At 64.2% G+C, this 15,966-nt stretch overlaps 1 protein-coding gene across 1 annotated transcript; it reads right to left on the bottom strand.

Annotated features, from left to right (window-relative positions):
- Window positions 1-536: 536 nt before the first annotated feature.
- CD40 (CD40 molecule) lies at window positions 537-8,802 on the bottom strand. The gene is made up of 9 exons (XM_077832421.1): window positions 8,597-8,802; window positions 5,889-5,970; window positions 5,566-5,691; window positions 5,218-5,364; window positions 4,794-4,887; window positions 3,002-3,063; window positions 2,302-2,397; window positions 1,705-1,730; window positions 537-1,156 (listed from the first exon to the last, which is right to left on the bottom strand). Exons 1-9 carry the CDS (start codon window positions 8,645-8,647, stop codon window positions 971-973), a joined length of 870 nt encoding a protein of 289 aa, XP_077688547.1. The 5' UTR covers window positions 8,648-8,802; the 3' UTR covers window positions 537-970.
- Window positions 8,803-15,966: the final 7,164 nt, after the last annotated feature.

Below are 15,966 nucleotides of genomic sequence, written 5' to 3' on the forward strand. Positions count from 1 at the left end.
GGGTGCACGTGCGGGGCCATGAGGCAGGTGTCAGGCATGGGGGGTGCACTGAGAGTGGTGGGGTGAGCCGCTTACTCATCCTCTCTGCATGCTGAACCCCCTCTCCGCCATCCCTGCCAACCTCCTGCCTCACCCCTCCACGGTGCATGCCAGGCCCCTGCCCCCATTCAGCTCAGTTAAAGCCCCTCATAGGCAGCAAGGCCGTAAGCGCAGACTGGGAGCGCAAAGGCTCTATTCCCGTGGGGGTGGAGGAATCAACCGCTGTGAGCAGTGCACCGCACTGGGGCCAGCTCTGTCCGTGGGGTGCTGCCCCGCCACTGCCCGGAGCGGCACCCCCTACACCAGTGGTTCTCAACCAGGAGATGCGTACCCGGGGGGTACACAGAGGGGTACGTCAACTCATCTAGATATTTACCTATTTTTACAACAGCCTCCATGAAAAGCACTAGGGAAGTCAGAACAAACTAAAATTTCATCGGGACACTGCCTGGTTTATACTGCTCTACTCACCGTACACTGAAATGTACGTACAATAGTCATATTCCAGTCGCTTTATTTTAGAACGATATGGTACAATGAGAAAGTCAGCCATTGTTCAGTACCAGTGCGCTGGGACCCTCTGGGATTTCTATGTCTGACTTTGCAAGCAAGTCGCTTTTCTGTGAGGTGAAACTCGGGGTACGCAAGACAGATCAGCCCCCGGAAGGGTACAGGGTCGTCGGGAAAGGGTGAGAGCTGCTGCTCCACCCCACTCTCTGTACACGCCCATGAATGCTCTGCTCCCGGCTGTGCTGGGCACCGTCTCTCTGCCCCCGCCAATGACCCTGCGGGGCCGAGGCAGGGAGGGGCGGAGGGCTGCGGGTTGCCCCGTGGCACAGCCCCCTGGGCTGGGCCCTGCTGTGTGCTGGGCGGAGGAGGCCAGCCCTGGCTGTGTGTGCTGGGGGAGGCAGATGCTCCCCACGACAGGGCCTTACAGCCTCTCCTGCTCCGAGATGCGGCTCTCCTTGCCGTCCTCCTGCGCCACGGGCTGGCGCCCCAGCAGGGTCTCCTGCACCGGGAAGTCCTGGCGCTCGTCGTGCTCCTCGCACCCCGCCGTGGCTGGCTGCTGGGGTGGTGCGTGGAGCACAAGCTCCACGGGATCCGGCAGCTCCAGGCCCTGCCAGGCAGGGGGAAGGTGAGGTGAGCAGAGGAGGGGGGTCCCGTGTGGGGCCAGACCTACGCCTCTCCTCGGGCTGCTGCTGCCCCCTGCTGGGCTGCTGCGGGATAACGGGGCCTACGCCCCCCGGCACAAACCCCCCCTCTCCGGCGCAGACGCACGGACTCTGCCCCAGCCCCCTGGGAAGGCCCCACTGCCCTCCCCAAACAGGGCGGTGTCCCCTCGGGGCCAGGCTTGGGACAACACCCCTTTTGCCCCCACGGGGACAGGGCCCAGGCTGGCTCCCACCCCAGGGCATCTCGCTCTCCACCTGCTCTGTCGTCCCCTCTGGCCCGTCCCTGCTCCTCCACGCCAGCGAGCAGCAGGGGGACCCCGGGGCCTGGTGCCGCCTGCCCGGGGAGCAGCAGCCGCTTGGGGCAGAGCATGTGGCCTGTCCCGGTGGGCCGGGAAGGGGAACCCCCTGCTCGGGGCCAGGTCCCTGACTGTGCTCGGCCGCCTGGCAGCTGCTTTCCGGCCCCGGGGAGCGTGGGCAGCGCTGGGTGACGTACCTGCTTCTGTGTGCACTGCTGCAGACCTAGACGGGGAATGGGGACAGAGGGGGAGAGTGAGACTCCGGCCAGGCCCAGTGTGGACACCCGGGGTGGGGAGGGGGAGAAGATGAGAGCCCCAGCCAGGCCCAGCCCAGACACCCCATGGCGGGATGGGGGGACTGCCCCGGCCAGGCCCAGCACGGCATGAACACATGCTCACCTTGATCTGGGCTCTGCCATTGTGTCCCCTGCTGCCCAGGGTGCTACAGGCCAGAGCCGTGGCTGGGGCTTGACTCAGCCTCACAGAGCTCCCAGCCTGTGCTGGTCAGTGGGTAAAGCAGCGGGTGCCCTGCCGGGGGGAGCCAGGCCGCTGGCACTGCCATGGCAATCTGGCGTTAGCACACATGGGCCCCAGAACCATGAGGTTTATCCCCAGAACAAGCTGAACCGTGATGCCTCAAGCCTGGGCAACGGCAGGCCCCCGGTTGGCAGAATGGTGGGCTCAGCCATGAGCGGTGGAGGGCGAGCACCCTGCTATGCCCAGGCCCTGGCCCAGCCCACGAGTGGAGGAGACGCCCGCCCCCTCTCCCTCCCTCCCGCGCCCCCCGTGCTCACCTTTCTGATACAGGAAGAAGACAGTGAGCCCCAAGAGACAGGCTGCAGTAAAGGCCATAATGGAGATCAGCACTGGGGAACGGCCACGGCCAGGCTCTGACAAGAGAAAAGGGAGACGGCTGCTGAGCCCTGTGCTCCCAGCGTAACGCCCTCCCCCTCACACTGAGCCACTCTCAACCACACCCCGCCTACAGCACCCACTGCTGGGGAGACCCCCCACACCAACTGGAGCGGCAAGTACTGCATATCTGCATTCAAAGGGAGCCTGAAGCTCCTCGCAAACTGTATTGTGTCTGCAGGGATCAACGCGTCCACCAGTGAAATGCAGCCAACTCTGGGGAGGACCTGGCAGCTTTCTACAGCTGCACAGCACTGTGAGACGGGGACTGCAACAGCAGGGGCCGGAGGGGGCAGAATGGACGCGTCCCCCCGGCACAACACGCTCACCCTGGCAGAACGCACTGCGAAGCGTTAGCTGACGCACACAGCCAGGCCCTGGGTTCTGTGCCACCCACGGGCAGCAGGTGCCGCAGCGCTGCACGCCTTCGCAGGGAGAGCGCTGGGGCAGACTGGCGCACGGTTCCCCTTGCCAGAGTGCTGGCCAGACTCGAAAGCCCTGGGGGTCCCCATCCAAGAACTCACCCACCTGGGATCTGCACAGCTGTTGCACGCTGACAGCCACAGGCTGCTTGGCACTTACCACAAGCCACATCCAAGAGGTTTGTCCCAGTCGTCTTCTGCACCAGCCCCCGCGTCTCACACCTGCAGAGAGAGGCAGAGCTGGGTTCATACCCGGAGCCAGGAGGGCAGCAAAGCACCCTGCACGTGGGCACCGGGGAAACACGTCACACAAGGAGGAGAGCTGCTGCTGTGAAAGGGGCCCGGAGCTACGAGCTGGCAGTGCGCTGCAGTGCGTGGGGAGAACAGCACAGACCAGGCCCCAGGGAACTCAGTGGGCTGGACCCCAATCTCCTTCCCAGCGGTTTAAATCCAGAGCGAGCCCCTGGCTGCAACTGCACTCACACCCGGTAGCCAGACCAGAGCTGAGGAGGCAGATGTGGGGAGCTGCCTGCAGGAAGGGAGGGGCCCGGCTAGAAGCCCGTGCCCCCAACCACGGGATTGGGCCCTGCCCTCTGCCTGGGTAGCAGGGAAGGGAGTGTGATGCCCTCCCTCAGGCATCTCCTGGCAGCCACCTGCCAGCCGGGGGTGTTTGCCCCGGCCTGCTGCTGAGACGGGAAATACCTGTGAGCTGCAACGGCTGCCCCTAGGCCTGGCCCCAGGCGCCCTCCTTTGGTCCCTGGGCCGCAGGGACACGGAGCATGATGCGCACGATGGGCCGTCTGGGAGCCCCACGGAGCACCTCAGCAAGGTGCTACTGGTACGGCCCACGGGCTCCTGGCCTGCAGCAACGGGGTTGGCCAGGCGACGTGGGCTCATGGGTAACCCCACCTGTCCAGCAGTGCACCCAGCTCTCGGGGGCTCACTTCAACCAGGAGGTTGAGCCATTGGGAAGGGTTCGGCAAAGAGCTCGGAGACTGACTCAGGGCTGGGAAACCTGCCTCCAGGAGAGCCTGCCACAGCGTGGTGGGGTTATTAGGGCCAAGAGACGGCTGAGAGGGGACTTGGTCGCAGTCTCAGGCCCTACGTGGGGTGATGTCTGCTAGCAGACCGAGGCCAAAAGAGAGCCAGCCGGGGGAGCTGCAACGTGACAAATGCAGCCAGCAAACAGGGTGCAAATTTCAAGCAGAAAAAGTGTCATTATCCCAGGAGCGGCTTCCCAAAAGACAGGGGGACACGCAGCCCTGGATTCCTCAATGCAAGACCAGCTGTTGGGTTCCCAAAGATTCCTCCAGGGGTTATGGGGGGTGCCATGCGGGGGTCAGCTCTTCTCCCCCCCCCCCAGTGGTTATGGGGGGTGCCATGCGGGGGTCAGCTCTTCTCCTCCCCCAGTGGTTATGGGGGGTGCCATGAGGGGGTCAGCTCTTCTCCCCGCCAGTGGTTATGGGGGGTGCTATGTGGGGGTTAGACTAAGGGTCAGACTGGGTTCTTCTGGCCCTTTTGTCCCTGCTGCGCAGACGGGGGGCGCTGGGCTGGAAGGGGCGCTCTCCGGGGCGCATGGCCAAGGGACGGCCCTTGCAGCCCGCTCCACTCACCCACGTGCTGCCCACTGCCCATTTCCAGTGGTGGCAAGAGCAGCAAAGGGGAGGAAGGCAGCTGCTGGGCCTGGCAGCCGAGATGACAGGGTGGCTGGGGTGCTCTGCTTGCCCCTGTGCCCACTCCCCCGGCCTGCGCTCACGGTCTGTGCCACCCCACCCAGGCCCTGCCAGGGCTCATGTCACCTGCTGCTGCACCTATGTGGTGCACCCCCCCGCCCATGCCACCTGCAGCAGGAGCTGAGCTGGCATGAGCAGCACGGCTGTGTGGCAGACAGAGAGAGGGCTGGCGTGGGCGCAGCCTCAGCTGCCTTTGAATCAGGAGTTTCGGGTCTGTACCTCGTCCAGGGGCGGCACGGCTCGGAGGCGGAGGAGGTGTTGGAGAAGCTGCCATGTTCACACGGCACGCAGGCTGTGTCTGAAAAGTTGTCGGCTGGAATGGAGCAGAGTGGGCAACGGGCAGGTCAGTGTCATGCCAGGGGAAGGCAAGGTGGTTTGCAGGTGCCAGGCAGGGCCCCTAGTTCCCAAAGCCCTCAGGCAACTGCAGCAGGGGATGGAACAGCTGAGTGATTCCAGCCTGTGCGCGTCTCCCCAGGAAGCACTGGGTGCCCCTCACTAGGGCAAGACCCTGGCACCCCTTGTAGGGGAAGCCCTGGTGGGACTCTGGTCTGGGGGGCGTGATCCCTGGGCCGCGCTGGGGTGAATCAGCTCCAGCCCTGGCCCCCGGCAGGGGAGCTCTCGGCTAGCTGGGGCATCACCTCACCTTTCCGAGCGACTCCTTCGCCCGGCTTGCACCTCGTGACGTTCAAGCAGGTCTGGCAGGCGGGGCTGGAGCAGAACATGCCCTGCAGGCACTCACACACAGCATCGCGCTTGGCGTCCCCGGGGCTCCTCGTGAGAAGTCCAGCGTCTGGCAAAGGGGATGAGACAAGGGATCAGCACTCCAGGGAGTCGGTGCCGGCGGCACCTCCTGCCAAGCGGGCCATGAGCCGAGGATGGCAGGTGAGCAGGGGGCGGGTGCCAGGCTGCAAGGACCCCAGGAGCCGCTGAACATTAGCCAGGAGGCCTGGTTTCACCTCCCCCAAGAATGAACACCCCCAACGGCACCTACTCAAATCGCAGGATCTGTGGGGGGTGCAGTGTCTCTCCTTGGTCCAGCCGGACTGGAAGTGTCCCGCCTCGCACGCCCCGCAGTCAGTGTTCTTCGAGGCCGTGCAGTCAGACAGCAGCTTCTCTCCTGCAACGCAGAGCACAGCAGGGGTCAGCGAAGAACAGCGCCTCCTGCTGCCAGACCCAGCACGGCCAGACCCAGCCTCTCCCAGCAGGAGGCGCTGTAGGGAACACTGAGAACCCCGGCTGCCTCAGGGGAGCAAGGCAGAGAGTCACGTCCCAGCCCCCGGCGAGGCTGCCCGGGGTCGGGACACTGCTCCATACCTGGCCCACAGCGGCGGCAGCACCTGCCATCATGCGGATACTGCTCTGGGGTGCAGTTCACGTCGCTGCCAGACGCCCAGTGCTGGAACAGAAGAGAGCAGCGAGTTCAGCCAGGGACGGGTCCATGCTCCATGACCCCCCCCATTCTTCCTTGCCCCCTCGCTCCTGCAGGCAGCTCACTTGGCCTCTGCATCCCAGGCCCTGCGCAGATGCTGCTCCCTGCACTCTCACCGACACCCACGTTAACCACAGATCGTGCACAGCTGGGTTCAGCTGCCTCCGCAGTGCCAGGCCTCCCTTGAAGTGGGATCCCACCGGTTCCGGTGTGGTGTGCGGGTGCAGCTCTCTCCTGCTGCACCTCACAGCTAGTGAGCACAGTGCCGCTCGGGTGGCAGCCTGTGCCAACAGGGCACGCCTGGGCACCACTGACAGGAGTTCCCGCCCTGCCTGCCCCTGCCCATGGGCTGCCAGCTTCAACCCCTGCGGCGGGGGGCAGGGCACAGAGCAGACCCAACTGCCCCTTCCTCCCGTCGCCGTGGGGCCATCCTCCCAGGTCAAGGGGGGTTGAAGGGAGGAGCCTGTAGGCACTGGGGCTTGGATCTGGGGCAGCCCTGGTGCCCCAGGGGAGCCTCTTCTCCCACTTGTGACAGTGACCCACCAAGCCCCAGCCCTGCACCAGCGAACCAAGCAGGTGGCTGGGGCGGCCAATGTAAAGGGGCGGCAGGACAGCGGGCTCTGGGGCTGCAATCCGCCCTCGGCGGCGGTGGGAATTCGGCAGCTGCTCCGTCACAGCACGCTTCGCGCACTGCGCCAGTTCAGCGGCAGGGACGCGACTCTTCTTCGGTCGCCGGCAGCAATTTGGCAGCTGCACCATCACTCCGCCTCCGTGTTCGGCGGCGAGGTTTTTTGTTTTGTTTTTTTTTTGCCGCTTGGGGCGGCAAAAACGCTGGAGCCGGCCCTGCCCGGGAGTGGCCAACGGCGCATGCTGGCAGAGCCCTGGCTGCCCCGGGGAGTTCTCTGAGAAACAGGATTTGGGCTGAAAGGGGAACCAAGAAGAAAGATTCTGACCTCCCGTGTCACTAGCAGCCTCCATGTTGGGAAGGGGAACTGAATGGGGCCCAAACCCCCAGCCTGGGCCGGGCCCCTGCTTTGCCAACCCTACAGGATTGTCCTGGAGTCTCCAGGAATTACAAATTAAACGTTAATCAGAGATTATGTCCTGTGCTGAAACCTCCAGGAATATGTCCACCAAAATTGGCAACCATAGCCCCTGCGTCTTCCCCCTCAAAATGCATAGTTCAGGCCCATGCTGCAGGCCTGGTCCAGCCCCTCCCCACATTTGGAGAGTGGAACCCCAGAGCCTCTGCTTGGAATCTGGCAGCCCCAGCCCCAGTGTTGCGTGTTCAGCTGCCATCTATGCTGGTTTGGGAGCATCCCTGGCGTCCTTGGGGAGTGCCACGCTGCATCAGGCTGCTGTTTACTTTTGCTCCCTTGCAGGCCTGGGACTGGTGCCTGTTGCATTCCTGGACACTGTCACAGCTTGTATCCTCCCCCAGCACCTTCTTTGTTACCCAAAGCTGCCCCATCCCTCTGGCCACCTCTCCTGCCCCCTCAAACCAGCCCTGCCCCTGCTGTCCCTATGCCACAGTTACGCTCCCTAACCGGAGCCAGGGTCCTGGAGCAGCAGGAGAGCAGTGGCTGAGTGTGGGCTCAGCTCTTGCTTTGTCTCTGGTGGTTGCTCCAACCCCCTATTTCAGAAAGAAAGTGAAAGTGAAGCCAGTAGCCTGGCTAGAGGGGAGCAGGGCAGCAGCCTGGCCCCAGCTCCGGCTGGGCCCTTTGGACAGGGAATAGGGACTCCAGACCCTGCCCTCCCTCCCCACTACACCCCAGTCAAAACCTGGAGCCCCAGGGGTGCCAGACAGCAGGGTGGACCGTCTGGGAGGCAGGGAAATCAAAGCAGATGAAGGGAAATTCCCAGCCACAAAAATGAGGAACCAGCAAACTGCCAGGCCAGAGCAGGAGCCTTGGTTCTCACAGATGCTGTGAGCCTAGGTTCCCTCCAGGCAAGATCCCCAAGCCCAGGATAGGGGAGAGGACAGAGATGGGGGATATGCGCTCCCCTCCACTCCCCTCGGGGCTCTCTCCCCCACCCCAAGAGCAGAGCCTGTAAACACCACTGGAGGACCCCCCACCCCGCAGCTGGGTATATTCTGCCAGCCCTGGCAGCTCCAGGGCAGGGATGGAAGACGCATCACAGGGCCTTTACAAGGAACCTGGGCAGAGCCTGGGGCCATGGGCTGTCGGGCGGGATCTGCCCTGTGCACTCCTGGTGCCATCGCTCATGTCGAGGGAGCTGTGATTCCAGCCAGCCAGAGGGAGCCCTGCATCTCGCCCACCACACCCCAGTCTGCGCAGCACCGGGGGCTGTCGCTGGCCCCCTCCAGGCCGGAGAACACCCTTCTCCGATCGGCCCTCGAGTGGCACCAGGCTCGGGATTCGCTCTGCCAGTGAGGCCCAAGGGAGGGGAAGTGGGGCAGTGCCACCCTCTCGCCCCCTCGCTGCCTGGGTAGGGGCATTGGCTCCTACGAGACGGCAGGGCAGAGCCCTGCCAAGCCCCCGAGTGCCCTAGGGAGCCGGGCTCTGCGTGCCAGGGCTCTGCAGCCGGGTGCTCCATCGCGGGCTTCCCAGGGAAAGAAAGTGAAACTCACCGTGAGCAGACAGCCCCCGAGCAGCAGGCAGAGCAGGCGGCAAGGTGGCATGGTGCAGCTGGGCCTTTGGCAAGCAGCTGGGAGGGAGGCGAGGCAGAGCTGCTATAAACTCCTCAGCCTCAACACCCGCCCAGGAAAGGGGCTGGGCAGCCCCCAGCAGCAGAACTCCTCCTCCCTCGGCATCCACCGCTGGGGCTCGCCTGGGCCAGGACTTCCCCAGGCAGCCTGTGGCCAGGGGGCCCCTGGCAGGGCAGCGTGTGCAAAGCAGCCAGGCTGGAGGGGCCCCCTCGCCGGAGCCGCGTCCCCAGGGGCACGGAGGGTGCCGGGAGCCATTAACCCGAACTGCAAACCCCATGCGTGATGGAAACCATGTCAAGCCAGGGGGTGCGCCGCCCTCCGCCACAGCACCCGTGCCCCCAGGCAGCTCTTGGCTCTGTGTCAGCCTGGCCACAGCAGCGAGTCAGCCTATGGCACTGGGCAGCTAGGAACTTTCAGCGCAGCCTGCAGGCAGCTCCCCGCCCTGGGGCAGACAGGGCCATCGCCCCACAAGGCCCTGGGGACAACAGCACGGCCCATCAGTGCCGGGGGCCGCTAGGGGCTGGGGCACGCCGTGACTGGTGGGGAGCAGCGGAGGCCAGTGCATCGGAGACACAGGAACACTGGGGTCCCTTGGTGATCTGCCCCCGAAGACGGGGGGGCAGGCCGTCTGGCCCACCCAGAGAATGTGCGGGGGTCGAGTGGGACGAGCGCCGGGCTGCCCCTTCTGCCCACCAGACTGAAGGGTCAAGCTGCCAGGATGACTATGAGTCACCAACATAATGTGGCCGTGACAAAGGCAAATGCGAGCCTAGGATGTCCCCAGTGAAGCTGCTCCAGGCGCTAGAGAAGAATAGTAATGCCATTGCCCAAGGCCTGGTGAGCCCACAGGTGGAATCCTGTGTGCAGGCTGGGCACCCGTGGTCAAGAAGGATTAATTTACACTGGAGCAGGGGCAGAGCCAGAGAAGAGTGACTAGGTGCTCAGGAGACTGGAGGGCTGATTTCATGAGAAGAGCCTGGCTTGGTTAGTCTAGCAAAAAGCAAGCTGAGCGAGCCTATGAGTGCACTCTGGAAACACATTGGGGATGAACCCCAGAGAGGGTGAAGAGCTATTGAAGCTAAAGAACAAGGCTGGTACAAGACTGAACAGCTAGAAACCAGCCAGGAACAAATTGCAGCTGGAATTTAGAAAGTTACGGACCATCAGAAGCTGAGGTTCTGGACCAGCCTCCCAGTAGGAGTTCTGGAGGCAAACAGTTTTACAAGCGAGCGGGACCAATGTATGGTGTCCCTAGCCTCTGTCTGCCAGAAGCTGGCAATGAGCGACAGGGGATGGATCACTTGGTGATTCCCGGTTCTGTTCCTTCCCTCTGAAGCCTCTGGCACCGGCCACAGTCGGCAGACAGGTTACTGGGCTAGATGGGCCTTTGGTCAGTCCCCAGAGCGAGGGGCCAGCCAGGGGCAATGGGGCCTGGCATGGCAGACCCTGCTCCGCCCAATGCGAGGGCACTATTTACAAACCAACAGTTGCCAGACACACAGTGGCCTGCCTGGCCTTGTGCTGCCAACATGCCCCTTCCCCTCGGGTGGGCCCATGCCGTACCACCCAACACACCCCGACTCCCTATGGCCAGAGGCCCCCCCGGACCCACTATGCCCCACACCGCCCCCCAGACCCACCCACAAATGCCCAGCACCCCCCACAGAACCCCCACTCCCTAGTGCCCCAACACACACAGATCCTCTGTGCCCCTTCACAGCCCAGCACCCCCCATAAATACTCCCCACAGACCCATTCCCCCAAGCTCTGCCTCCCGACCGCATTCACTGGCCCTGCTGGGAGGTGACTTTGTCTGCCGGGCTGAGCCAGCAGCGCAGCCAGGGCTGGTCCCAGGGCTGGCAATTGCTCTGGCCCCTCGGGAGTGGTGCGATCAGCCAGGCCAGGACCTGCCCTAGCTGGGGTCCCTCAAGACGCACTTGCCTGGAGGGGCCCAGCCAAGCCCCCCACACTGTTCCCCCCGCACACACACATGGCTGAGACTGGCCAGGCTTCTGCACCAGTCCCAGGTGGCTCAGCTCCGGGGAGACAGGTGGGGCCCCACAGATAGTGGGAAGCAGAGACTGCCCAGAGCCGGAGGTGCACTGGGGTCCAGCCAGGGGGCTGAGAGAAGCAGGGGGTGGGGACAGGGGGTGGAGAGGAGCCCTCAGCCAGCTGGCGGGCAGTTGGATTAGTTGGGTTCCCTGGACTGTCTCTCTAGGGTCTCCGGGGCCCTTTGGATCATTTCTCTCCAGTCACAGGGATTTGTGACTCCCTCCAGGTTCCTATCAGCTGTGTCAGTCACCTGCAGGTCCTGCCCCCCTCTCCAGGCCAGCGGAAGTCTGTATCTATGCCTGAGCAATTCTGGGGAATCCAGCCCCTTTCCAGCCCACGCAGGAGGGGGTGTTTGTGCTTTTCCTGCTAACAGCCTGGAAGCAGAAGCTTGAGGTTTCAGTTCAGTTTCTTGAGGTGGGTTTCAGTAATTCCCATCTGGGATTAAGCTGTGAAGATGAAATGGAGACCCCCATGAGGACACAATATCTGCCCAGAGGGGCCCGCCAACAAGGGGATAGTGTCTCCCCAGAGGACCCACCCTCCCCGAAGAGGGCAGTATCTGCTTTCAAGGGCCATGAACACAGAAAGAGGGGAGGACAGAGAATCCAGCAGCTCCTGGTGAGTGTGGGAGGCTCCCACACTGCCTCCCTGCTTGGAGAAATTCCCAGGGGATGTGGCGAGGGCCTTGTGGGTTCCAGACTCTTCTGCTTTCTGTAGAGGAGAATGTCCCGGGGACTTCCTGTTGCTTTGTGCATTTCCCACTGCACATTCATTGTAGAGAGGAAACCCTGGCTGGGGACGAGGGAGAAGCTCTGGCAAAGGTTTATGCCTCTATGCCCACGTAAGAATCCCCAGGACACCGGAACACAGGCCCAGGTTACAGGGAGCTGTCTGGCCTGCAGCTGCCCCAGTGCAGCGTGCCCCTCCCCTCCCCCCCCCCGCAGCTGCCCCAGTGCAGCGTGCCCCGCCCCTCCCCCCGCAGCTGCCCCAGTGCAGCGTGCCCCGCCCCCCCCGCAGCTGCCCCAGTGCAGCGTGCCCCGCCCCTCCCCCCGCAGCTGCCCCAGTGCAGCGTGCCCCGCCCCTCCCCCCGCAGCTGCCCCAGTGCAGCGTGCCCCGCCCCTCCCCCTGCAGCTGCCCCAGTGCAGCGTGCCCCGCCCCTCCCCCGCAGCTGCCTCAGTGCAGCGTGCCCCGCCCCTCCCCCGCAGCTGCCTCAGTGCAGCGTGCCCCGCCCCTCCCCCTGCAGCTGCCCCAGTGCAGCGTGCCCCACCCCTCCCCCCCGCAGCTGCCCCAGTGCAGCGTGCCCCTCCCCCCGCAGCTGCGCCAGTGCAGCGCGCCCCTCCCCCCGCAGCTGCGCCAGTGCAGCGCGCCCCTCCCCCCGCAGCTGCCCCAGTGCAGCGTGCCCCGCCCCTCCCCCCGCAGCTGCCCCAGTGCAGCGTGCCCCGCCCCTCCCCCGCAGCTGCCCCAGTGCAGCGTGCCCCGCCCCTCCCCCCGCAGCTGCCTCAGTGCAGCGTGCCCCGCCCCTCCCCCCGCAGCTGCCCCAGTGCAGCGTGCCCCGCCCCTCCCCCCGCAGCTGCCCCAGTGCAGCGTGCCCCGCCCCTCCCCCCGCAGCTGCCCCAGTGCAGCGTGCCCCGCCCCTCCCCCCGCAGCTGCCCCAGTGCAGCGTGCCCCGCCCCTCCCCCCGCAGCTGCCCCAGTGCAGCGTGCCCCGCCCCTCCCCCGCAGCTGCCTCAGTGCAGCGTGCCCCGCCCCTCCCCCGCAGCTGCCTCAGTGCAGCGTGCCCCGCCCCTCCCCCGCAGCTGCCTCAGTGCAGCGTGCCCCGCCCCTCCCCCGCAGCTGCCTCAGTGCAGCGTGCCCCGCCCCTCCCCCGCAGCTGCCTCAGTGCAGCGTGCCCCGCCCCTCCCCCGCAGCTGCCTCAGTGCAGCGTGCCCCGCCCCTCCCCCTGCAGCTGCCCCAGTGCAGCGTGCCCCACCCCTCCCCCTGCAGCTGCCCCAGTGCAGCGTGCCCCTCCCCCTGCAGCTGCGCCAGTGCAGCGCGCCCCTCCCCCCGCAGCTGCGCCAGTGCAGCGCGCCCCGCCCCTCCCCCTGCAGCTGCCCCAGTGCAGCGTGCCCCGCCCCTCCCCCTGCAGCTGCCCCAGTGCAGCGTGCCCCGCCCCTCCCCCGCAGCTGCGCCAGTGCAGCGTGCCCCGCCCCTCCCCCGCAGCTGCGCCAGTGCAGCGTGCCCCTCCCCTCCCCCCGCAGCTGCCCCAGTGCAGCGTGCCCCGCCCCTCCCCTCCCCCGCAGCTGTGCCAGTGCAGCGTGCCCCGCCCCTCCCCTCCCTCTGCAGCTGCACCAGTGCAGTGTGCCCCTCCCCCCGCAGCTGCGCCAGTGCAGCGTGCCCCGCCCCTCCCCTCCCCCGCAGCTGCGCCAGTGCAGCGTGCCCCGCCCCTCCCGCGTGCCCAGAGCTGCACCAGTGCAGCGTGCCCCCCTGCTCCCGTGTGCCCTGTGCTGAGGACCGGTCCCAGGGCTCACAGGTGACGGGAGTGGCGCTGGGAGTGCATTCAGCATGGCAAGCGTGGGGCTCGCGGGGCTCCACGGAGGCGTAAAGCCAGAACCTTCCACCACCCCACCCAGCTGCGGCTCCTCTGCTGTTCTCATTTGTAGGGCTGCCACGGAGAGGAAGTCGAATCGTTCTGGCTGTTGTGGGCGGCGGCTGGGAGCCATGTGACTGGACACCCACCCCACCCTCTGCCGTCATTTCCCACAAGTGACTCTTGCTCACCAAATATAAACTGCCCCAGGGGAGATCTCCTGAGAGACATCATGCAAATGGCCATGTCGGGAGGAAGGGGGTTTCTGGACTCAGTGCCCTGGCCTTGGAAATCCCCTCTGGCAGCCCCCTGCTCTGGAGGAAATGTGGGGGCCTCGGGTTAAGTGACTGCTCTGTGTAGCTCAGGGAGCTGAGACCCCTCACACCAGGGGTCTGTGGAGGGCTCTTGTCCTTCAGTGCCTGTAACTTCCCAGCACACACCTCTCCCAGCCTCTGAATCCCAGACACCAGTTCCCATCAAGGCAGTAATTACCTTTAGAACTTAGAGCCTATTCCAATGAACTCAGGCCCTGGATCAGGGCCCTCCTGGAGCTGGCAGCAGGAGCTTCTTGGCCAGGCCACTTTGAGCCAAAGCAGCGGAGACGCTCTCGAACTCGGGCAAAGCTCTGCTTATGTTGAGTCATCGTCTCCTCTCTCGTTCCTGGGAACGCCTCTGCTGGGGGAGGGCTGGGGCTGCCTGGCGGTGGCGTGAGGGGAAGGTGCCCGGTCAGGGGCACGGCATCAGGGAAGGTTCATAACCTGCTCCAGTGTTTACTCATTTACCCATGTGACAAAGCTGCCTTGGCTCCTTCGCCGTGTGGTTAGCTGACATCACCGCCACCAACGCATGGGCTGGTGTAGGTGTAAGCAGGGGAATGGTCCCGCTATGGTGGGGAACTTTCCTGGTGTATGCACTACCCCGGTGAAATGGGCTAGCGAACGGATCTGAGTCCTCGCTCCCAATCCCTTCACCCGCAGGCCGGCCTGCCCTCGAGGACTCCCCTTTCTCCCTCCTCATAACCCCGACATGGCTGGGCCCAGGGTTCCTGGGGGGCTGGGCCCGCAGTCTTGTTGTGGTCACGTAGGCCTGGGTGTCCCCGCTCTGGTGCTCTCTCCGCACTGGACGCTTCCCTGACCCACTGATTATTACCTATAGTTCCAAGCAAATATGATTTATTAAACAGCAACCAATTTAAAAAAAATAAGGAAAAAACAGGAAAGGCTAAAGGAAAACCCATCACCCCACTCTGTGGCCCAGGGACCGCACAAGCAGCAGTCTCTGGAGGACAAGGGAAGTTCAGTCTGTCCCTCACATGTCCCAGGCCTCTCTCTCAGGCCCTGGCTGTGCTGCAGGGATGCTGCGGGTCGGACACTTGCTCTGGCAGTGGCCACACACCCTCAGGCTTTCGGTGGCTGGACCCTTCTTTGCAGTGTCAGGTCCCCCCGCCCCCAAGTTGGGGTTACAATCCCCCTCCAAGTCTGGCCTGCAAGGCCTCTTGGTTGGGGGTGTCTCCCTGCGCTGGGCCCGCTGCCTATGGTTCCACCCTCGCTCTCCCCAGCTGCTCACCACACCCAGCTCCGGACTGCTCCAGCCCCAGCTCCGTCACTCGGTCTCTGCATGGCTGCTGCTGCTGCTCTGCCTCCAGCTCCCTGGGCTGCTTCTCTGGCCCCTCTGGCTCTGGTTGCAGCAGCTCTGCTCCCAGCACAGGTCTGCTCTCTGGGCTGCTTCTATGGCTCTGCTCCCAGCGCTGACCTGCTCCCTGGGCTGCTTCTCTGGCCGGTGTGACCCTGCTCCCCAGCTCAGCTCAGGTTCCTGCTCCCTTAGCTCAGCCCCACTCTGTTCCAGGCCATTCCAGCTCACACGGAGGAGGAGGACAGGACCCCCCGGCCTCCTGACTCCCTCATGAGCCTGCCCACCCCATCAGGCTGACCTGGAGCATTGGCCTCTCCCCATTGGCCCTGGCGACTCTCTGTCTCAGGGTCCTGATTTCCCATTGACCCTTCCCCTTTCTCTTGGTACTGGGAGCTAGCCAACCAACCAAAAAAAAAAAAACCCACTGAGTTTTAGTAAGCGGCCAAGAGTCCCCTTATGTAGGGTTACCGACCGTCCCACACAGATTCCATAAAGGAGGCTCATGTGTCTCTAACTAGTTCACACAACATTATCATGACTCTCATGAGAGCTGGTCTTTTCCTAAAAGCCCCAGCTCCTGGAGTCAGGTGATGGTGGCAGAATCTCTGCTTCCATTTACAATAAAGGAACTTATCCTGACCATCCTGTTCACTTAGTAAAGCTTGAAAATAGGCCCATGAAAGGCTTTCGCACCAGGTACCACAGAAAAAGGACCCAGCAAGTATTAGTAACAAGCTAGTTTCATGACTGTTTGGAGCCTGGCTCATGATGCTCAAACCCTTGGGAGTGGTGATGTTGCCAAATGCAGACTGAGGTCCTGACTCTGGGCAGATTTGGGAGTAAGGGGGGCTTTCAGCTGCATCTGCACATTTTGGATTGCTGTAGGGCTGGCGTAGCACTAGGAGCATGTTAGAGTAGCCCTGTGGACAATCTTAGCCTATGAGACCCTCCCACCTCCCCCTCTTGCCTCAGCACACCCCTGTGTGCATCTGCGCTAGGCGGTTCCTACCCAAGAGCAGCGTGAAGGGCCCGCAGCAGGGGCC

The sequence above is a fragment of the Eretmochelys imbricata genome, chromosome 13 (genome assembly GCF_965152235.1).
Source record: "Eretmochelys imbricata isolate rEreImb1 chromosome 13, rEreImb1.hap1, whole genome shotgun sequence".
NCBI classification, from domain to species: Eukaryota; Metazoa; Chordata; order Testudines; family Cheloniidae; genus Eretmochelys; species Eretmochelys imbricata.

Coding starts and splice junctions, on each gene's coding strand:
- CD40 (XM_077832421.1), bottom strand. CDS start 8,647: ATGCCACCTTGCCGCCTGCTCTGCCTGCTGCTCGGGGGCTGTCTGCTC. Junction 4,888..5,217: donor CGAAGGAGTCGCTCGGAAAG/GTGAGGTGATGC, acceptor GCTCCATTCCAG/CCGACAACTTTTCAGACACA. Junction 2,398..3,001: donor CCTCTTGGATGTGGCTTGTG/GTAAGTGCCAAG, acceptor TTCTCTTGTCAG/AGCCTGGCCGTGGCCGTTCC.